This window comes from Notamacropus eugenii, chromosome 2 (genome assembly GCF_028372415.1).
Source record: "Notamacropus eugenii isolate mMacEug1 chromosome 2, mMacEug1.pri_v2, whole genome shotgun sequence".
Classification (NCBI taxonomy): domain Eukaryota; kingdom Metazoa; phylum Chordata; class Mammalia; order Diprotodontia; family Macropodidae; genus Notamacropus; species Notamacropus eugenii.
This window is the reverse complement of record NC_092873.1, coordinates 397,401,250-397,425,554: the sequence shown is the minus strand read 5'-3', so window position 1 is coordinate 397,425,554 and position 24,305 is coordinate 397,401,250. Positions and strand designations below refer to the sequence as shown.

Here is a 24,305-nt window from a genome sequence, read left to right as displayed (position 1 = left end):
CAAAAGAGAAACAAATATGTTGTAATAGTCTAAAGGAACTACATCAGGTAAATATATAGTAAATACCAAACACATATAAAGCAAATACAAGGTAACCTTGAAGGAGAAGGTACTAACAGATAGTAACATCCAGAAAGGCTTCAAGTAAAAAGAAACACTTGATCTAATTCTTGGGGGAAACTAGGGCTTCCAAGAAGTGGAGTTGAGGAGTAAGATCACACCAGAAGGGAGATGGGAACATCCTGGGTGAAGAATAGCAGCTAACATATTGTAGAGTGCATGGAGAGGAATAACGCACAGCAAATTTATAAAGGAAGAGATCAAGTTGTGAAAAACTTACCCGTCAAACAAAGGAGTTGATATTTGGCTCTAGAAGCAGTAAGGAGCCAGTCAAATTTATTCTAGGGGAGCTGAAATGGTCAGACCTGCACCTTAGAGAAATCACTTTCATGGCTATGGAGATCAGAGATCAGAGTCGGAAGAGACTCAAATCAGGGAAATCCAGAGCCTGAACCAGAATGGTGGCTCTGCAAACAGCAAGGAGACATAATTTTGCAAATGATTGGATGTATCAAGTGAGAGAGAGCGATGAATTAAAAATTCAGCTCCAGATGTCTATATTCTCATTCTTCTCCAGATCTCACCTCTACCACGCCTCAGAAACTTCTTCATTCTGGAAGCCCACTACACCCCTGGACTTCACCCAATGAAGCACCTTGTATACCTGAGGCCTCTCTGATTGGCTAGTGCCTCCCAGAACCTCCATTTTAAGGAGGAAGCACAGGCTACACTCCTGCCTCTCTTAAGCTTCCTCTTCATAGAACTGGAGGTCAAAAGAGAATAGGGATGGATATATTAAATTTGGCAGTTATCTCAACAGAGGTGATAACTGGACCTCTGATAGTTGAGATTACCAAGTGAGAGAATATATAGAGTAGAGAAAAGAGGGCCCAAGACAGCTTTAAAATAAAGAAATTTAGAAAGCATGGCATGGATGATGATCCCACAAAGGAGACTGAAAAATGGTCAGAGAGTTAGAAGGAAAGCAAAGAAAAATCAGGATCACAATCAGAGAGGAGAGAGTTTCTAGGAGAGAATCACAAACAATGTTAAAAGCTGTAGACAGAAGTCTTCCCAAGTTTTTCTAAAATCATTCCCTTCATCATTTCTTAGAGTACAATAGTATTCCACCAAATTCATATATTATAATTTTTTCACTCATTCCCCAGATGATGGGCATCACCTTCTTTGCCACCATAAAAAGAGGTACTATAATACTTTTCTACATATGTGTCTTTCTCCTCTGTCTTTCACCTCTTTGGAGGATAATGGTATTGCTGGGTCAAAAGGTACACAGTTTTAGAGCTACTTGGGCATATTTCCAAATTGTTTTACAGCATGGTTAATTTATTTCACAATTCCACCAACAGTTCCTTAGTGTATATTTATTTCTCCACATCCCTTCCTTTTTATGATTTCTTTTTTTCTGTCATCTCAGTGAATCCGAAGGATATGAGGTGGTATTTCAAAAACTGTTTTAATTTGCATTTTTCTAATTATTTTTAAAGCATTTTATGTGACTATTTATATTTATTTCTTCCTCTAAAAACTATTTGTTCTAATATTTTGACTATCAATTAGGGAATGGCTCTTATTTTTACACATTTGGTTCAATATCCTATATACTTGAGAACTGAAATCTTTATCAGAGAAACTTGCTATAAATATCCCCCTAGTTTCCTGCTTTTCTTCTACTTTGGTTACATTGTTTTTGTTTGTACAAGAATTCTTTAACTTGATGAAATAAAAATTATTCATTTTATCTCCTGTGAATTTATCCCTTGTTTGGTCATTAACTTTTTTTTTTCTATATCCATAGATATGACAGGTAATTTTATTAAAAACATTAATAAGACAACTTACAGCATATGTACAATTATGGATAGTTTTTTTGAAGGAAAAACAACAAAGAAATAATATTAGGAAAAAATTAATATCAATAAGTAGACTTACATGAAGATCTCTAGAAAGGGTAACATTGCTCATATCGATAGCTCGGGGGCTGTAGCCATGGGCAGTATCAATAGAAACCTGAAGGACAGATGTGCAAAAGAAACAGTACACTGTTAGAAAGACCATACAGGAAGAGGTTTTTCTGAAAACCTTTTCAGAAAATGTGAGAGTAAATACAAATTTGATAACTAGGAAAATTCTTGTGTCCAAGAATAAAAATGGCAAGTGTTAACAAAACTGACTTGCTTAATCTATCTGAATCATGAATATTTCACATTTTATATGCTATCACTGGCTAGGTAAAATAGTTTCAGATATAAGATGGCATTTCACAGGTCACAAAGAAATTGTAGACTCACAAAATCCAAGAGTTGGAAGAGAAGCCCTAGCTACGTTTGACAAAGCATTGACTGTAAAACATATTTGAAAACTGATCATCAAACCTTTGCTTAAAGACCTCCAGAGAATGGGAATCTACTATCTCCAGAGGCAGCCCTATATACTTTAAGTTAGCTATCATTGTAGGAAATGTTTCCTAATAGGATCAGGTCTAAATTTACCCTTGAGAAAGTTTTATCCATTGTTTCCACTTGGGTTCAAGCAGAAGTCTAATCCTTCTACATGATGGAGATAACGAAGTCTTCCCTCCTCCAGACTAAATTTCTAGGGACAACACTATTTATAAAGAAGTTTTTATTTTATCCTAGAGGGAATCACAAGCCAATGAAGTTTCTTGGGCAGGAGGATTATTGTCAGAACTTGGCTTTATGAATAATCCTTCTTAAATTGTAAGCCTCTCGAGAGTAGATGCTTTCTTTTTTATCTTCACATCCACATTCACCTTGCACATAAAGCGTCAGACACTTAACCAGTATTTCCTGAATGAATGCAATGCAAATGATAAAATTAAAACTATAAGGTTTTTTTCCCTTCTAAATAGTGCGAAATGATGGGTCATTATGGTAATTACCTGGCTTGTCTGAGAGATGCGGCGTGTGCGAGTATAAAGTGCCATGCTGTCTCCCTCTCTGGTTCTTTCAATTCTCCATCCCCAAGCAAGCATTGTTTTTAAAGACTCTTTGATTGGCCAGCGATAAATTTCTTTTTCCTAGAAGAAAAAAAATGAGGACATAATATGTTAAAGTAGAAATATTGAAGAATTTTGTTAATTTTATTCTGAAAAAACTTCCATTTTTATCATGAGAAATGTTTCCCATATGCAATGGAAAGTAAAGTTTCTAGTAAGTGGACAAAAGGGATCTTGTTTGATAAATGCAATTATAAAATAAATAGAGATTTTTTTATGGTACAATTTTTAAAATCTCTTTAATTTCTCTTCATGGCTAATAGAACAGAGAGGTTATATACCAGAAAATGAATATGTAATTGCCATTTTATCATCAAAATAAGATGAAGTCGGCTTCTTTACTTTGACTAAAAGCTACGTTTTCTTTAGAATTTCATTCGCTATTTTAATTTGCCTAAAAAATAAGAAATATGGAAATTATTTTTAATTGTTTTTAATATCCCTTTTTCCTTTTCCAGAAATACTTGATATCCTGAGGATATTTTTTAAATATCTATTATGTTTGTGAGACAGGAGATTAAATAGAGTAGGCTGTATTATAAAGATATAGGGAGAGAAGAGAACTGAAAAATGAAATAGAGGGGCCAAAGTATAGACTTAAAACTGTAGTTCAGAAATGAGAGGAAAGAACAGGAAATAAAGCCTGGGCTGGGATAACAAAAAGTCAAAATACAAAAACAGTTTCAAGCAGAAAAACATGAGTATACAGAAGGCTGGCCTTCGAAGTAGAAAGACTGCTATGGCAGACTTGAACATGGGCTTAAAACAACCACCACCAAGAGAGTATCTCCTTGAATAACAAGGATTCTCACCTTTTCAGATAAAAGTTTATATGGTTTCATTAATGGTTGAACTTTAGAAGAGTCTGAATATATTTCACCATAAATCCATCCATTTGCCAACTGAAAAAGAGTAAATCACAGAATCTCGGAATTGGAAAGGGATCTCAGGACACAGCACATCCTGTACTTGATAGGAATCCCTTCTACATCCCTGGCAAGTGGCTGTTCAGCTGCTTCTTAAAAGATCTCCAAACATAGGGAAGCAACTACTTCTAAAAATAGTCTGTCTTAATTTCAAGCAATTCTATTATCAGGAATATTTTCTTTAAATCTTTAAATTTAAATCTTTATTAAAGCCTAAATTGATCCCTGCTCAAACCACTACTCCTCACTCTCAGAGTAAAGAGGAAAATACAGTCCCTCTTTTGCATGATTACCTTTCTAATACTAAAAACTTGTCCTTTCCCAACATTTCTCTTATATAGGTTAAACAAGCCCAGTAACAATTTGTTTTGAAAAAAAATGTAATATTCAGCTTCCAGATTTTTATGCTCAAAATTATAGATCTAAAATGAACAAAAGCAGACATAAAGACAATTTGTGATCTGACTTGTGATCCCCAAGCATTCTGCGGAACTCAGTAAAAACATTTATATGCAGTCTCTTCTATATTATTTTGCTCTTGTAGATACATAATATTTAATTGTTCATTTCATGCATAATGTAGCTTCCTAAGAGATCAGGAACACTCAACTCATAACTCTTCTATTTTAAATCCCGCCAAGCAGAACCCCAATCCAACATAACAATACCTCTCTGGACCAAAAACACTCAATACATACTTGTGGAAGTGATGAATGAAGGAAATAAGTACCCCAACATTTGCTAACAATTCTATGCCAAAATCACAGCCTATGTGGATTGTAAAATGTGCTTACTTTTACTTCAGCTATTATTTTACCAATGAAATGTAAATACAGCATGCTATGTGACAACTGCACCCCTTCTTTTGAATTGTTAGAGTGCCATTTGACATAAATGGGTAAAATGTGACATCAGGTACAAGGAGAGGGAGATAGACCATTAAACTGTGATTGTGTTTTTCAAGGTTATGACCCTAATAGAATATTGCAAGTTTCAAAGTTCTGTTTCTTATTATAAAAAGTGAATTTTATATATATAGGGTCAAAATTAACCTAAGAATTTTCTTAACATTACATTTTTATCACAGCATCAAAAACATTGTGGTATCTAAGATATTATTTGTAGATTTAGAGAATTATTTTACTCTCTATGATCAGAAATGTAATTCATATTCATATTCCACTGAACTTAACTATAGTATTAAGTATTAGATCACAGAAACTGGATCTAAATGCCCATTCTTTGGCAAGACTATACTGCAACTTTAAACTTTAAAACTCTCATAAACTACTTTACTTAATTACACTTACATAAGCACTTTAGACATGATATCTAAAGAACCTTAGGAACCTCTAAACAACCATGCAGAAGTGGTAAGACAATCTCTTGAAGCCTCAGTTTCCTCATCTGTAAATTGGAATAAATTAATATGCCTAACCTCTAACAACTTTCTAGTTGTTGGGGACATGAAATCAGAAAATGATCATAAACCTAACCTAAAAACAATGCATGAATGTTTGTTTTTATCGTGATTATGTTTGTCAAGTAGTTTGCCATGTTCACAAAACAAGCATAAAAGATAGACTATGAACCCATACTCTCAACATCAAGTCCAGTACTCTTTCCATGATACCATAATGCCTCTAAAACAGTTAGCAAATACCCTTTTTATAATCAAACTTTTACTTTTCACCACTAGTGGATGCAACACTGACAAGCTATTGAAAAGGACAGTGCCTGATTATACTGTCACATTTTGGCTTTTACCTTTTCCATTGACCATTTGTCATGTGAATGTTCTGCATATTTGTTAATGAAGTATTCTAACTTTTCAGGAATTGTAATGCTGAAAGAAAAAATAAGGAACAAACAGTTTATAATACCTAAGACACAAAAACGCTGATAGTTTTAATATGAATTACTTAATCTAGTTATTTTTTACATGGGGAATAGGGACTGTACCTACTATGATTTCACTGGCAGAGGGAACAACCCAAATGTTTAACCAGGAAGCAACCACTCTGCACCTTATAGCTATAGAGTTACTTTGAAAAGGGAAAATTTAAATGACTTGCCTAGATTACATAGCCAGAAATGAGACCTTAATCCAGTTCTTCCTGGCTGCAAGACTGTCTCTACAACCACAGCCTTTATGCTGACTCTTACATACCTTTTGTATATATATTTAATTTTTAGAGTTAGTGTACTAGAAAAGATAAACAAAACTGCAGCGTTACAGAAAATACAAAATACTGGGTATCCCCTCCAATATTACTGCATAATAAATCATAAGTTAACTAGAAAATTTAGTTAAAAATATAAAGACACTCTGATTAAGAAAAGAAAATAAATTACAGCAGAATTTTTTCTTATCATATTTGGGAAACTTTTTTCTCTTCTACAGTATGTTATTTTATAGAAAATCATGTTCTTTACGTTAAAATAATTTTTTTTACTGAAAAAACTGTCACCTCATAAAGAAATTCTGTTTCCTGAATCCTTACTCCTCTTTTTTTTTCATTTACTAAGATTCTTCATTTCTCTTAGATTAATTTTTTTCTGTATCCCTGGCATTAGTAATTGTAGTTATAAAAGGTCTATAACATTCTAACAATACTATCTAACAAAGAGATGTAATTAGAAAGCTCAGAAATTATTTTGTTATTTTATTTTCTAAGCTATTTGTATGACTAAATATATATTATTTCTTGAACAAAGATTAAGTATATTAAATTTTTGGCTTAGCTGGCATAAGAAATAAAATGTGAAGCCTTTTCCAGCTCTAAATTCTATGAAGTTTTGAATTTACAAAGTTCAAAATTTCCAATATACCACTGAAAGGAAATATTATATTTGCCAGCAGTCATAATTAAAAATAATTCATTAAAAATACTAACATTGAAAACAGAAATAGAATCATGCATAATGAACTGTTTTTCTTGCTACAGAAATTAAACAGCAATTTGACCATACATAAAAATACACATGCAGTGCATTTAGAAAATTGTTCCTATGTACAAATTATGATACCTCATTATGTATGACTACATCCACTAGGAAATGCCAAACCTATAATGCAGAGATCAATATATTTTAAGTGTTCAATAAGTACTTACTAAATTGAATTTAATCGATAAATACCTAAGATATAGTACTAAGAAAGTTTCGATAGTATTCTGTGATCCTGTCCTAGATGAAATACAGGCACATCCATCAACTAATCCAGAAACAAAATCTGGTAATGTAGTAATTGTTTGGATATTGTTTGTTTCTTCTGAAGGTAATATAAAAAGGTAAAAAATAACATGAAAATAAGGTGAAAATTTTTCTAGTATTTTCATCAGATTGCCAAGGTTAAATCTGTTACAGTCATAGAAGCCAAAAGAGCTAGGCCCTATTAATGAATGTCATAGAACAATGCTGCAATATAGCCAGGTGCTAATGGCAAGTAAATAACTAGCAACAACTACCTGGCTAAGACTCATCCTGTGGAGTGGTCACTAAATCTATAATGCGCTATGGCATGAAAGAGAGCTTCCCTTGGAAATATCAGACTATGATTCTACTCAGAGAAGATTAAAGAAAAAACCACTGACGGCATTTCAAAAATTATCTTTCCTGAGCATTTGATATAGACAGTATTGCCTATGCCAAGCTACTCTGAAGCATTAGCTATTTCTTCAACCTGAACTGTATTATTACTTATAATTGGTATTTTAAAATGTCTAATTGTATATTATCATTTCTTGAGCTGAATTCTCAAGTGCCCTTGCCCTAAATTACTGTGGTGATGTCTGCGATATGAAACAAAAGCTTCTACTGACCCACAGCACTTAGTGAGATTCAGTGGTGGTTAAAGTGATTGCCATGCATATTACTATATAAACAACTCTGCAATGCGTGCTGAGAAATGCTGAGAGAAATAAAGTGTGCAGACATTTAGTTAGAATCATTGACAGATATTTCAGGGTATTTCTATTGAAACATCACCTGTTAACTTCCTCGGCTATTACTACCGGTAAACTTGGTCAGGCATTACAGAAAGTTCACTTTAGCACCTTATGCAAATTCAGACTTCACAAATCATTTACAATAAAAATCTGCTGCAATAGAAAGAGTCCATACTTTGAGGTATCAACAGGCTGTGGGTTAAAGTTTCCTTCAGAGTCCATTGATGACTGCTTTTCCATCATACTGACATAGTTTGACTCCATGTAGTCAGGGGGCAAAGCTCCAGCAACCGCACTGAGACAGGGCAATGCCAACTTGAATAATTCTTGTTCATATTTCTGTGGAGAAGCGGAGAACAGAATACTATGTTCAGCAAAGCTTGCCATCATTACCACTGAGGATGATTAAACAGGGACAAAAATTACCCTACTCTACTCTAATTGTCTGACAGATTCTTTCTGTACAAAATACAACACACTGTCAGAAAGAGAAATGAAAAAGCCTGAAAACACAGGGAAGCTAAAGTTTATCAAAGAACAAGAAAAGAAAATTAGACCTCTGACCCATGCCAAGGTTTATGTTTTTACAGTTCAAGTGAAATTAACCTGACTGCTATAACTGAAAAAGAGACTTGAAAAGCACTAGCAACATTTCACTGCAATGAAGAACCACGCTCATTTGTCTTTTTTTTTATTTTTATTTTTTATTTTGCTGTCAATAATGACTCTGGAAACAAGCTACAGGCAAGTATAAAATTTTGATGAGGCAGAACAACTGAAATAAAGTCATGGGTTCAAGGGGTAGAGATACTGGAAAGATCTAGAAATTGAGAGATTTCTTCTTGATTCAACCATGTAATCCAATTTCTAGCAGTATTATCAATAAGCAGTATTATCAATATCAATGCGGTACACTGGAAAAGTAAACTCTGGGTTCAGAGGACCACAGTTCAAATTCTGTTTTGGTTTTCTTACTTCTGTAACCCTGTACAAGTCACTTAACTCTTGTCTCACTGTTTCTCCAATTGGAAAATGAGCAGTTTAGTTTAAATGGCCTCTGGGCTCCCTTAAAGGAAGCACCCTTAGAGGTGATGTACTGGATACCACGCTGGACCAGGATTCAGGAAGATCTGAGTTCAAATTTATCCTAGACACATACTAGCAGGATGACTCTTGGAAAATTGCTTAAGCTGTTTTCCTGTTTTCTCAACTGTTAAATGGAGATGATAACAGCACCTACCTTACACAGCTGTTGTCAGGATAAAAGGAGATATTTGTAAAAAGCACTTCCTGCAGTGTCTGACATAGGTGCTGTATAAATACTTAATTCTTTCATTCCTTCTTCATTATAGCTGTAGCTCCATGATCTTATAAGAACTAGATTAAGAGTCAGGAATCATGGGTTTGAGTGCCAGTTCTAGCTGGGTGACTGGAGCAAGTTGTTTAATCTTTGTGAGTCTTAATATTGTCATGCGTAAAATGGGGGTTTGAGAAAGAGATAGGAAATAATATTTTCAGTAACTACCACACAAAGTAGTTTTAAGGTAAATGCTTTGTAAATTGTAAAATACTATAGAAACGTTTATTACTTTTATTTTAAAAGAAAGACAATTTGTCAAGTTCACTTTAAAATTACTTGTTAAAAAGTGTATTTGTAAAAAAAAAAAAGTATTTCCTTTTACATAATATATTTGACAGAAAACAAAACAAAAATGTGTATGGAGGGGGTGGTAGAGATTGAGGCAGGGATTAGCCCTGTGATTTCATCTGTATTAATGAGATATTGGTGAGGAACTTCTGCCAATCCAAGCTGGCACCTTCTCTGCAGTTAGTTGTTCAGTTGTGTCCAACTCTTTGTGACCCCATTTGGGGTTTTATTAGCAGAAATACTGGAGTGGTTTGCCATTTCCTTCTCTAGCTCATTTTACAGATGAAGAAACTGAGACAAATAGGGTTAATTGACTTGCCCAGGCACACAGTTAGAAAGTATCTGAGGGCACATTTGAATTCAGGACAATAAGTCTTCCAGACTCCATAACCAGCACTATCCACCATGCCACCTAGCTGCCCTGCAATCTGTAGTCTTAGGCAATTACCTAGAACACTGGAAGTGAAGAAATTTGTCTGATATTATACAGTGTGTGTCAGAGGTGCCGTCTCAACAAGATAAAAACGTAACACAGAATTTAATAATTTTAAATTGAATCAACTCTCAATACACTATCATGCATGAATGGTCCAGTTTGTTGATTATCTACGACAAATATAATCTTGGGTATTTACATTCACTATACTTCTGGGTCTTTACTATAGTATGTTATGTATATTCACGGCCTCAAAATAATTTTGATCAACTAACATGCCTTTTTTGAACCTTTCTTAAACATCTAACATTTTTTGTATTCTAATTGTTTATATATATTATTTCCACTATATAGGAAACTCCTTGAGGGCAGAGACAATATTTTCATAATTGAATCCCCTTTAATACCTAGCATTCTTTTTAAACAGAAGATACTCAATACATTTTAAAAAATTGATAAAATGTCAACACCATAAAAAGAAGTACTTTATTTTACCCAGTACCTAGCTGCAAGGTATAAAGAGTATTAGTTACATATTAGAATTAGCTCAAATGAAGCAACATATGTATGAGTGCTTTGCAAACATTAATGTATGTTATAAATGCTATTATTATTATTATTATTATTATTATTCAAGTTGATCTTGCTTTCCCTTGGCACCCAAGAGAAAGAATGAACAGGAAAGATGACCTTTTAGATATGATCTATTCAGGTTCACAGGTATCTACCATGAAATATACATAGCATTTTGTCATATTCATGGATATTTCGTCATTTGGGACATACTGAGTAGGTACCATGTATACAATAATGATGATTTTGAAGAAAAGTTAATACGGATATTTAAAGGATCTTTGAGGTAACGACAGGAATTCTATGCAGTCATGAAAGGGACAGACAGAAATGTAGAGGAGTTTTATAGTAGTTGTTTAAGTTTCAGATGAAACCCATCTAATGCACTAGAAAAATGATCTGTCAGGAAAACTCTGGTTGCTTATTAAGCAAACCATCAACTTACAAAGTGGGAAGGAAGTAATAAATTACCTTTTGAGACAGGGCATCAAAAATGCCCCAGAACAACTTCCTTGACAAATGAAGTTCTTCTTCTGAGGCAGCACCAAAGTTTCCCCAGCCTCCAGGCAGGCAGTAATACTTCCAGCATCTCTCATAATGATTTGTCAGCAGCTATGTATAAATAATTTTAAAAGTCAAAAGCAAATGAGTTCTTTTCATGACCTCCCTTCCAGAATTCTATTATCATGTAATATCACCAACTCAGAGATGAAATTAACCAACTTTATCTGAATTTCTTTAAACTGAATTTGACATGCTGGGTTTACATCTCTTTGGATCAGATTTCAGTCATTTTTCAGTTATGTCTGACTCTTTTTTGTCCCCATTTGGGGTTTTTTTGGCACACATGCTGGAGTGGTTTGCCATTTTCTTCTCCAGATCATTTTACTGATGAGGAAATTGAGGCAAACAAGATTAAGTGACTTGCCCAGAGTCAGTGTCAGACTGAATTTGAACTCAGAAAGATGAGTCTTTAATCAGACTTGTTCTATTTGGTACCAGGGGAGCAAAACTAGGAGCAACGAACAGCACTAGCAGAGAGGTAGATTTTGGCTCAGCATAAGGAAAATTTTCTAACAAGTGTAGCTTTTCAAAAACAGCATGGATATCTTCAAGTAGAGGCTGGGTGACCACCTGTAAGGCTTTGCTGTAGATATTATTCCTATTTAAGAATGGATCAGACCAGATGACCTTTGAGACCCCTTTTAAATACTGAGATTCTATGTTTTATGACACTAAAACACAGAGAAAAATCCTAAGTCCATTAATTTCTGCTTGTTTCTATTTGTAAAAGGTTTAAGTGAATAATAATGTAGTTCATAATGACCTTTGGATACTGAATAGGAATAAGGCACAGTAAATGAAAAAAGTATTCTCACATAACTGTATTTTTGCTCATATGCTTTCCTTTTCTGTCAGTCTTTGTCTACCAATTTTAGAAGACTTAGTTCAAAACTAATTTCTTTTGAAATACCTAACCTAATATTCCCCAAATAGTATTCTCTCTCCTTTTAGCTAAAGGATGAAAGAATTTAAGATTCCTAAGGGACCTTAGCAGCCAACATAGTCAAAGCAATATATGAAAATATCCCCACTACAAGTATCTATAGCAAGTAGGAATCCAGTCTCTTCCAGAAAACCTCTAAGTTGAAATCTACCATCATTCTAAGTGACTCATCCACTTTGGCAGAGCTTTAATTACGAAGAAAATTTTCTTGACATTGAACCTAAACTTGCCTCTTTGCAAAGCTTACCCATTGAGCTTGGTTCTGCCTGCTGGGGCCAACTAGAATAGTTCTCATACATTCAAATACTTACTAAGCATCTACTATCCTGCTATATGCCAGGCAGTTTGCTAAGTGCTAGGGATACAAAAAGAGGCAAAAGACAGTCCTTGTTCTCAAGGATATTTGAATATGATAAATAACCCCTTTCAGACTTCTCATCTGAAGTCTAAAAATAAACAGTTCCTTCAACCAATCTTCATATGACATGGATTCAAGATCCTTCGTCATCTCATTCTCCTCCTATGAATACTTTCCAGTTTATAAATGTCCTTTTAAAAACTATAGTGCCCATAACTGAATGTAGTCTAACCAGTTGTGGTCTAACCAGAGCAGAGATCAGAACGACTGTCATCTCCTTTTTCCTAGAAATTATGCTTCTCTTCATGTAGCCCAAGATCCCATTAGCTTGCTGCCACAGCACACTGAGCTTGTAGTCTACTGTAGTCCTACAATATTTTTAAAACAAACTGTTAACCACACTTTCTCCATCTTATAATTGTGGAAGCAAAATAAACCCCCCTTGTTCCCTCTTTCAGAAATAATAAAGCATTTTTAAAAATATCCTAGTCTGAAGCCTTTGGACTAATCTGAAAGGAATTATCAACCCCAAAACACTGTCCTGCTCCCTTCTCTCCAAACTAGCACAGAAAAGGATTCTTTCTTGAACAATTTAGGCAATTACTAGACAGGGGGGAATGAGGGTTGGGGAGTGGTCCTGACTCATCCAACTTGCCTCGATTAGGGTGAGGATCAAAATAAATAAGTTTCTTTGGATTCTTCAGGTACTTGGAAGTATCTCTTGAGTTCTCCTTTGACCAGATATAAAGGAGAATCCTTAAAAGAAGTGGTCAAAGAGGAACTGGATGGCACTGAATCTTTTGTTTAATGAGGCAAAATGTTAATTGAACTATACTCTGTTTTCTGTTGTTGTGGAATTCTGTCTAAAATCCAGGAATAACTATAACTCCAAAAAAGATTAGGCGGGAGAGAGTTTTAGGGGCATGGAGGCATGTTGCTCATCTTTGCACCCTGGTCTCTAAGCAGGTATCTTTAAATTGGAATAATCTAAATTAGTTTAAAAATGTTTCTGGCAGGTTTCTACTTACACAAAGAAAACAGGATTTTCTTCAACACTGTGCAATTGATTTTTTTAAAAACTAAGTGTAAACTTTGACACTTATGCTCATTTAACATCACCTTATTAAATTCAATCCAATGTTATTTAACCTGTCAGCATTCTAGCTTTTTGTATCATTACTGTCATCCAAAGTGTTAACTAATGTTCCCATATTTGTCACTGGCAAAGTTGATAAGCATTTGATGTGACTTTATCTAGATCACTGATAAAAATGCTGAACAGTACAGAGTCAAAAACAAATTCCTGGGGCACTCCATTGAAGGAAATTTACCATGTGGCCATTGATCCATGAACAACTACCTTTCAGTATGGCCATTCAATCAATTCTGAATCCATTTCATTGCATATGATCTAATAAAAAATCATACATCTTCTCCATAAGAATGGCATATCTTGACTAATTCAAAATACATATTACATATGTATATTAGCTAAAATCTAATTTCAAAGAAACACAGAGAGCCATTAAGAGAAAATCAAAAACTCTCTATATAATCTGTTCATATCCACTGATAATGATAAATTAGCAGAAAATCCAGCTATGGGACTAACAATAATAACTAGCATTAGGTGGTGCTATCTACGTATTATCTCATTTGATCCTCATAAAAACCTTGAGAGACAGGTATTATTATTATCTCCATTTTACAGATGAGTAAAAGGTAGATAAAACCTAGATAATGTGGCAGGGTCACACAGTTGATAAATATCTAAGGTGAAATGAGTACTCAGGTCTTCCTAACTCCACATCCCACATATACAAAGCATCCAGGAGGATGTGAGGAAGGACAGCTAGTAGAGTCATAGGCAAGATACTTCAAACTTCCAGGGACACCAGGGGGTGCCTGATGAAAAGGCACTTGAGACCAGGGCATGTGGAAACCAGATCTAGTGACAGACTCCCAACTGGTGAGTCATCACACCAATGACATGCCAAAGAAAGTCAGCCCAGTAGTAACCCTGAGGCAGCACATACTATAGATAGCCCTGTTTGGGGAAGACCAAGATCAATATGTTGGAACTATGAAATCCCAGAGACTGGTTACCAGAGTTCCTAAACAGCCCCATGGCATGTTTTGCTAGGTCTCCCAGGGAAGTCAATGGCCAATGGGCTGTGCCCCACTCTTAAATGTTTATCTACATTTAGGTAGAAAGCTTGAGATACAATGAATATTTAACAAAACAAATGCTGACAGTGTAGGCAGTACTATTAATTACCAACAGCCTTACCAGAGTCCTGTTTATTCTCACAAACCATTCATTTCCTGGCCACAGCAGGATCCACAAACCTTATCCATGCCTGAATGCTGCAGATTAGTGACTGCACAATCAACTAAGTGTAGAGGATATAAGAACCAGCAGAAGGCTGCCAAGGTTAATAGCTACACGTGCAGCTCAGTTTCCTTTTTGAAGACGGTGAAAAGAGTGGATAAACAAATCATCTTCCACTCTTTAGAGTATAAGGGGAGCAGGAAAGTTAATTTTTAAGGAGAAATCAAGGAAAAAAGAACAATAAAAGGGATCTAGGAAGTCAAAGGGCTCTTTAGTTCAACCTGAAGGTTTGGGGGTGTAAAAATGAGACTTAAAGAAAGATAATCACTAAATACTTGGAGATATCTAAAAGATATGAGGTTCTTCCCATGAATGTAGGGAGTTGGACTTTAAGGGAAAAGCAATATCTTTTTCTTTTTTCTTTTTTTTTTTTTAATTTAACTTTTAACATTTATTTTCACAAAGTTTTGGGTTACAAATTTTCTCCCCTTTTATCCCCTCCCCCCCCCAAACCCAAGCATTCTAATTGCCCCTGTGATCAATCTGCTCTCTCTTCTATCATCCCTCTCTGCCCTTGTCTCAGTCTTCTCTTTTGTCCTGTAGGGCCAGATAGCTTTCTTTACCCCTTAACCTGTATTTCTTATTTCCTAGTGGTAAGAACATTACAGTTGATCCTAACACTTTGAGTTCCAACTTCTTTAGCTCCCTCCCTCTCCACCCCTTCCCTTTGGAGGACAAGCAATTCAATACAGGCCAAATCTGTGTAGTTTTGCAAATGATTTCCATACTAGTTGTGTTGTATAGGACTAACTATATTTCCCTCCATCCTATCCTGTCCCCCATTACTTCTATTCTCTTATGATCCTTTCCCTCCCCATGAGTGTCAACCTCGGATTGCATTCTCCTCCCCATGCCCTCCCCTCTATCTTCCCCCCCACCCTGCTTGTGCCCTTGTCCCCCACTCTCCTGTATTGTGAGATAGGTTTTCCTATCAAAATGAGTGTGCATTTTGTTCTTTCCTTTAGTGGAATGTGATGAGAGTAGACCTCATGATTTTCTCTCACCTCCCCTCTTTATCCCTCCACTAATAAGTCTTTCCTTGCCTCTTTTATGAGAGATAATTTGCCCCATTCAATTTCTCCCTTTCTCCTCCCAATATTTCTCTCTCACTGCTTGATTTCATTTTTTTTTTTAAGATATGATCCCATCCTCTTCAATTCACTCTCTGCACTCTGTCTCTATGTATGTGTGCGTGTGTACATGTGTGTGCGTGTACTCCCACCCAGTACCCAGATACTGAAATGTTTCAAGAGTTACAAATATTGTCTTTCCATGTAGAAATGTAAACAGTTCAACTTTAGTAAGTCCCTTATGACTTCTCTTTTCTGTTCACCTTTTCATGGTTCTCTTCATTCTTGTGTTTGAAAGTCAAATTTTCTTTTCAGCTCTGGTCTTTTCATCAAGAAAACCTGAAAATCCTCCATTTCATTGAAAGACCATTTTTTCTCCTGAAGTATTATACTCAGTTTTGCTGGGTAGGTGATTCTTGGTTTTAGTCCTAGTTCCTTTGACTTCTGGAATATCCTATTCCATTCCCTTCGATCCCTTAATGTAGAGGCTGCTAGATCTTGTGTTATCCTGATTGTATTTCCACAATACTTGAATTGTTTCTTTCTAGCTGCTTGCAATATTTTCTCCTTGACCTGGGAACTCTGGAATTTGGCCACAATGTTCCTAGGAGTTTCTCTTTTTGGATCTCTTTCAGGAGGTGTTCTGTGGATTCCTTGAATATTTATTTTGCCTTCTGGTTCTAGAATCTCAGGGCAGTTTTCCTTGATAATTTCATGGAAGATGATGTCTAGGCTCTTCTTTTGATCATGGTTTTCAGGTAGTCCCAGAATTTTTACATTGTCTCTCCTGAATCTATTTGCCAGGTCAGTTGTTTTTCCAATAAGATATTTCACATTATCTTCCATTTTTCCAATCTTCTCGCTATGTTCTGTGATATCTTGCTTTCTCACAAAGTCCTTAGCGTCCATCTGTGCCATTCTAGTTTTGAAAGAACTATTTTCTTCAGTGAGCTTTTGAATCTCCTTTTCCATTTGGCTAATTCTGCTTTTGAAAGCATTCTTCTCCTCATTGGCTTTTTGAACCTCTTTTGCCAATTGAGTTAGGCTAGTTTTCAAGGTGTTAATTTCTTCAACATTTTTTTGGTTTTCTTTTAGCAGGGAGCTGATCTGCTTTTCATGCTTCTCTTTCATCCCTCTCATTTCTCTTCCCAGTTTTTCCTCCACCTCTCTAACTTGATTTTCAAAATTCTTTTTGAGCTCTTCCATGGCCTGAGCCCATTGGGTGGGCTGGGACACAGAATCCTTGATTTCTGTGTCTTTGTCTGATGGTAAGCATTGTTCTTCCTCATCAGAAAGGAAGGGAGGAAATGTCTGTTCTCCAAGAAAGTAGCCATCAATAGTTTTATTTCTTTTCCCTTTTCTGGGCATTCTCCCCAGCCAGTGACTTGACCTCTGAATATTCTCCTCACACCCACCTCGCCTCCTGGTCCTCCCAGGCAGCGTTTGGGGTCTGAGATTCAAATGCTGCTTCCCGCCTTAGGGCTTTTGGCGGGGGCAGGGCTGCTATTCAGTGTGAGAGTTAAGTTCAGATGGTCAGGTCGGGGCAGGGCCGCCTCTCAGGCTCAGTTCCCTCAGGGGGTTTATGTACAGACCTTCCACAATGGATCCAGGCTCCCGCCCGCTTGGGGAGCCCCTGTCTGCAGCTGCCTCTCAGCTTCTATCTCCTGGGGGGGCCCGAGCCATGGGGGCACCCCACTCCCCTCTCGACCTGCCAAAGAGACTCTCTCACCGACCCCCGTCACCTGTGGGTGGAGGGGCTTGTGCCGCCACTGGAGATCCCGTCCCTGAAGCCTGCTCGGATCTGTACCTCTCGGAGCCGCGGCCACCGCAGGTCTGGGCTGGGCTCCGCGTCTGCAGCGCGACGGACCTTTTGCGAGAGGTTTGCAGGTCCCTCTGTGGGTGGAGGGACCCGCGTGGCCGCTGGAGATCCCGTCCCCGTAGCCCGCTCGGATCTTTTCCTCACGGTGTCGCAGCCACTGCAGGGCTGCACTCAGCTCCCAGTCCCGGCGCCCAGTCCGCAGCTCGAAGGACCTTTTGCGAGAGGTTTGCAGGTCTCTCCGGAACAGAAATCTCCCTTGCTCCAATATTCCGTGGCCTCTGGGTGCAGAATTCACCGTGAGTTGGCCCCCTCTAGCCGTTCTGTGGGTTGCAATATCTTTTTCAAAGAATAATGATAGGGATCTATACATTCTATCCAGAGAATTGCTATTAAATAATGTTCAACAACAACAAAAAAAAAGATGATTACTTGTAGTTATTAACTTTTTGATGAGGGACACCAAAACATCAAGAGAAATATCTTAAATAATATAATATAGGTTTCCTTTCTTCTTGGGCCATTTATCTGAAAGGTGAAGAATAGCTTAATGGCCTCTGTCAACCAGTGATTCATCTGGGGTCAAAAAATAGACCTAGAAAAAATCTAAAAAGTATTGCCAGAGATTATGAAATCTTAGCCAAGAAACAAGACTGTGGAACAGGTGATATTTTCATTGATGGTTTTAATAGAAGATGAAGGCTACAGAAGCTAAAGGCAAATTGTTTAAAAAAAGAGTTAGTTAAAAAGATGGTATCTGAGAACAATTTGGATATGGTGACAAAGGTTAAAACATAAGCTCTTGGGCTATTAATGGGCTTAATAAGAAGTGGTACATTTGGTTGAAACCAGAAATATGTGATAAAGGCTGTGTTGCAGAAAAGAAAGAAAGTAGAAAAAAAACCAAACAGTCCACAAGTATATATACATGTAAATATGTGTGTGTGTATGCCAAACTGAATGCCACCAAGAATAAAAGGTAAAATATAGAACAATTCAGAAGACTAATAATACACAAGAGGCAAAATTCAAGAGAGAAGACCCGCAATAAGATACACAACCTCAGACAGATCTACATAAACGAGCATTATATTAGAGATCCCAATGCAAAAAGACAAATTCTCCTCAGACCTATCACTGAGATTTGGTTTTCTTGTTTGTCTACAAATGAGTTATATTTTTTGTTTGTTTGTTTGTTTTTACTATCAACTATCTACACTCAGGAAAGTGATTTTAGAAAAAAGGATTAGAAGATTATTACTCTATAGGAAGTAAAATAGGAGGCACCAGAGACCATCTAACCATAAACTTTGTCCACACTTACCTTAAGAGGCATCTTAGCATGTTCATTTAATAATGGAACATCAAAAACCAATCTTCTTAACAAGTGTTGCATCATGGAAGGTCTCAACTGACTGTTGGAACAATAATAATTTTAACAGTCAAGTAAAAGATACTTTCATTTAAGCACCTAGTGTAATTCATGACATGAGTTAGAGCTCTTATCTAGATCATTTAACTCCAGATACAGAATCTGTACCAAATTAGGTGGAATTACTTGGTTAAGAGAATTAACTATCAGTAATTTTTATCATAAAATAACATGACAAGAACAAACAAAAATGAATATAGAAAGTTAACAAAAACAGTATTTTTCAAATGGTTTCACAGTAGTAATACCACAAAACATATAATATTAAAATTTTAAAGCATAATTAGTGTCTTTCATATTTCATATGATAAGCTTACATATATCCTCAATTTATATATATTTCCATCTTTTAATCACCACCCATGTACAGAAGCAACACAAAGTACCCTTCTTTTTCTGTCCCCCTCCCAGAAAGCAAGCTGAAATTCTCAAATTTAAAAACAGTCCTCAGAAATAACAGATAGAAATATATTACTATACATTGTTACACACACACACAAAAAAAGTCCTTCAATCTTTTCCTGAAAAATGTACTAATATAAGCATCAATATAAAAAACAATCTCAGAGGGAGGAAGAGGCAAATAAGTATTAGGAGGAGAGACATGAAAAAAATTAACATAATACAAATGTCCAAAGTATTTCAATAAGTTCAGAGAAAAAGCATTGCCTATTTCTCAAATTTGTCTTTAGCATTAGGTTGATTTAATAGCCCTTTCCCACTTGAGTAGAAATAAATTTAACACCTTATAATATCATTAATGAATGTATTAACTGAGGACTAGTAATAACTTTTTATTGGAAAAACTCCAATTCAAAATAGAATCAAGTCTTTACTTACCCACAAATAGAGAGGAGACAGACTTCAATGGAATCTCTCTGAGCTTTTGTAAGCGAACAGCCCTTGGACAGCCTGTACACTGTATGAAGCAGTGAGTCTATCAATGAAGCATGGTGCTCAGTGCCAGCAAAAAGAGGAGCACACCTTGTCAGCAAAGGCAGGACGGCTGTGCAGAGATATCGATTGAGAGCCAAGGCCATGTCTGTGGCACTAAGAGCAGCCTAGGGAATGAACATCAAGGAGTTGCACATGTACGGCACAGGACATTAAGGAGACAAAGAACAAACTATAACTCAGATTTATTAGTTCTCTTATCAAAGAAAGAATAAATATACATGTTCTTCCATGTGATATACATGGCTGTATAGTTCTGATTTAAGAAAACTGAGACAGAATCAGATTCCAATTCATCATAAATGGATTATCCACAGGTTCCTGATGTTTTCTTTCCTCTTCTCATGAATTCTACCAAATCTTGAATCATTAACAGTAGGACCAAATTAAAAGTAGGGCACAAATGGGTACCAAAATGAATGTGTGTGTGTGAGTGTATGTATGTATGTATGTATGTATATATGTATATGTGTGTGTGTGTAATTGCATTTCACAAATATAAATTTTTTGGACTGTCTTTTGTTTCACGTTAACATATTTTTAAAATCATATTGTCTCCATTAAAATAAGTCAAAGATTAATTCTTTACTATACGTTAATTATTTCATTTATTTTCAGAAATACACTTTATATACAATTTTATTTGAACAGCTTTTAACTACCTACTATGTACAAAGACTGTACTAGACAATGAGAATACAAAGACAAATGTAAGAGTTCCTACAAAAGACAAAAAAGAATTTACATCTTCAATTGTGTGTGATTTCATTTTTGTTCTATTAACATCATGACCTTTATAAAAGTATTTATATCCACTTGAAACTGACTTCCCTTACAGATATGAAGTTATTTTACCTGAAAATATAAAAGATATTGTCCTACCTATTGATACACCACTTAGAATTTCAGTAAACTATCTTTTAACATCTCTTCCATGAAAGCCACTCAATATACATGGCAAGAGAGCCAATTTGTCGTTAAGAGTAATATGATAATCATGTATATTATTACTTTGTCGCCAAACCCTGCTTTTCAAAATGCCCTTTGAAATAGTATAAATTCTTAACATTTTAAAATGTTTAAAGATAGGAAAAGTTGTTTGTAAGGAACAGATCATTTTTGGGGGGAAAAAAGAATCTCGGCTTTCTTGGTTTCTCTAATTTGTTGAGGTGGAGTCATCTTTCACCCCTCAAACAATGAGTTGGAACAAGCCATCGAACTGAAATTTAAATTGTTACCGTGTCTAAAGAAGCAGCAGCTCGGAGGTCTGGCAGAAAGCCAACCTCAAGAAGATGAAGGAGAAAATCTTGAACCTCAATTCCATAGACCCTGTCAAGGAACAAAACCATGGCTGCCTTGTGATCTGGGCAAAACCCTGCTGACATGTCAGGTTCTACCACATTTCCATCTAAAAGAGAGAAAATAATATTATTAATGTTTATTTGGAGATGAGATACCATAGGACTTTTCCTGTTTCTTCCTTTCACAGAGTTTAAAAAGCAAAAACATGATTATTTAATTTTTCCAGCTACTGATTTGAAACACTATATTTTTGGCTTGCTTTCAGATACTGACACCAAAAGAAATCAAACAGTTAGGAGAAAAACAATTCCCTGAGTGCTAGAATATATAATAGCTTTTGAAATTCTGTTGAACAAAAGTACTCTCATAACTGTTTAGCTTATTGTCTATTTCATAAAGAACATATTGGCTATTTAAATAAGTTTGCAAAAAAGAATTCTATTTAATTCTTAAGATGGTAGAAAAATAAAACAAAGTCAAAATCCTACTCATCAACTCTGTAAAAGGACAGATTATATGATTCACCAGACAAAAGGTTTAAGTTCTGAAACTTCATACTTTTCAATATGCAAAATCTTAAAATTTTAAAGAATTTCACTGTATGTGTATGTGAGAGAGATCACATAAATATAGGCATAAATTATTCAAGGGATCAAGTTAAAAACAAGTTGGAACTAGAAGCACATTTTTTTCTACATCAGCAGCTGTATAATGATGATTAGCTGCCCAGAAGAGCTAATATAAACCCATTTTACCTACAATGTAGCTAAATGTTTTCATTTGTAGTTTTAAAAAAAAAAAAGACAAGATTACTGAGAACAGAAAAATCATACACAACCTTCTTAAAATTTATTTTAAAAAGCTAGTCGTGCACATATGTATTTGTGTGTGTGTGTGTGTGCTGGTTCCTCAAATCTAGGAAAAGCAAATTTAATTAGAGGAGGAAGAAGCAGATGTAAAGTAATGCAGATGCTATAAATGGTACTTCTGGGTACTATCAAGAAGAGTTAGCCGTTTAAATCTTCCCCCAAGGACTTTAATTTGTCTAATGTCACTTCCATAATTACTAGCACAATAATTATACTCATCAGTCCTGAGTAAGGTCATTTTGGATCTCATTAAAGGAAAATAAAGAGATGATACAAAGAGGGAGGAGAGAGAAAGTGAAAGAAAAAAGGAAGTAGGGAGAATTTTCTCAAATTACTGAGTAAGGATTACAATAGAGGGAAAGGAATAAGAGAGCTAAAGAGAATGTGCACACATGCATGTGTGTGTGTGTATACACATATATACACAAATACGTGTGTGCATATGTATATAGATATATACACAGATATACACGTGTGTGCGTGCATGCGTGTGTGTGTGTGTAGTGGACCTTAGGATATACACAAATCATTTCTGACATCTCCCCATGTGGAGGAAGCTGGGGAACCAGTTTCTGGGACAGTTATGATATGCATAATGTAAAATGTCAAGTATTATTGCAATAATTTAAGTAAGAGGTGATAATACGGAGATGAATTAATTTAGAACTGGTTGGCTAGCCACACTCAAAAAAACAAGTTGTTAATGCATCAGTCTCTAGGAGGCAGTAGGCCTTCATTAGAGTACCTCAGTAATCTATTCTTCACCCTAAACTGTTTAACATTTTTATCAGTGTCTGGATAAAGGCTTAGATGGTATGTTTATCAAATATGTAGATGATATAAAACTAGGCAAGCTAAGGAACACAATGGATGACTGAGTCAAGATTCAAAAGGTTAATGACAGGCTAGAGCACGGTACTAATTTTAAGATGAAATTCAGCAGGAATAAATATAGTCTTCCAATTAGGCATAAAAAAAAACTACTGTGACATTTTAAAAGTTTGCGAGATATACTTTCTGGGTAGTCATTTTGTTAATAACGCCAGCATTTTGATAAAAGAGGTCAGTGGCACCAGAATGCCAAAGACCACTCATGGAGATGGGCTCACAGTTTATACCCCCTTGGAAGAGTGGGTGAACTTGATTGTGGCAATCAACTCTGATTGGTTAACAATTAATGAAAAAAATGAATCATACAATGAGAGGCTATACTATTCTAATGAACTCTGATTATGTCATTTACTTCTAAATTAATGAATTTATCCCTATCCAAACCTGGGGAGATAACAGGCTTCCCCACCTTAAATTAAATTCCTTGCAAAGTTGGGTGGGGTCTGACTCTGAGGAGAGTTAATTCAATCTCATTATCAGTAATGTCCTGAAGTTTGAAATGAGGACTATAGAAAAAGGGGGAACACTGGATTTCCTCAGATGATTGGTTAATAATAATTTCTCTCATTACTTCACAAATATAAGATGGTGAAGGCATTGATTGACAATAGTTGTTCTGAAAAAGATGTGGGGATTTTTGCACACTATAAAATCAATAGAAGTCAACAATGTGACATTCCAACCAAAAAAACCAAATGTGATTTTGGACTACATTTAGTGGGGCATATGTGTTCCAGAAATAGGGAGGTCCTACTGTACTCTTTCTTTTTTAGATTTGAGTACTATATACTCAGTTCTGGGTACCAAGATTTAAGTACACTAGTAAACTAGGGAGTGTCCAGATGAGGGCAAAGTGAAGGACCTAGAGTCCATACCATTTTAAGACTGGTTGTAAAAACTAGGAATATTTAGCTTAGAGATGCCTCTGTGGGAACATGTTAGTTTTCTTCACGTATCTGAAGAACTGCCAAGGGGAAGAGGGATAGGATTTATTCTGCCAAGCTCCAGATGATAGGAGCTGGTTCACTATGCAGAAGCTGAAAGAAACAAAACAAAACAAAACAAATCCTTCCTATCATTT

The 24,305-nt window shown here is 35.7% G+C and overlaps 1 protein-coding gene across 11 annotated transcripts in view; it reads right to left on the bottom strand.

Annotated features, from left to right (window-relative positions):
* RYR2 (ryanodine receptor 2) overlaps window positions 1-24,305 on the bottom strand; it is an 826,096-nt gene that overhangs the window by 245,109 nt on the left and 556,682 nt on the right. For 10 of the 11 annotated variants that reach the window (XM_072637850.1, XM_072637853.1, XM_072637851.1 and 7 more), the window contains 9 exons: window positions 21,401-21,570; window positions 20,049-20,269; window positions 19,101-19,191; window positions 11,105-11,245; window positions 8,152-8,315; window positions 5,794-5,872; window positions 3,913-4,002; window positions 2,984-3,121; window positions 2,014-2,091 (listed from right to left, as the gene is read on the bottom strand). In XM_072637850.1, coding sequence (XP_072493951.1) covers window positions 2,014-2,091; window positions 2,984-3,121; window positions 3,913-4,002; window positions 5,794-5,872; window positions 8,152-8,315; window positions 11,105-11,245; window positions 19,101-19,191; window positions 20,049-20,269; window positions 21,401-21,570 — 1,172 coding nt within the window. The remainder of the gene's footprint in view (window positions 1-2,013; window positions 2,092-2,983; window positions 3,122-3,912; window positions 4,003-5,793; window positions 5,873-8,151; window positions 8,316-11,104; window positions 11,246-19,100; window positions 19,192-20,048; window positions 20,270-21,400; window positions 21,571-24,305) is intronic. The other variant, XM_072637858.1, reaches the window with a different exon arrangement.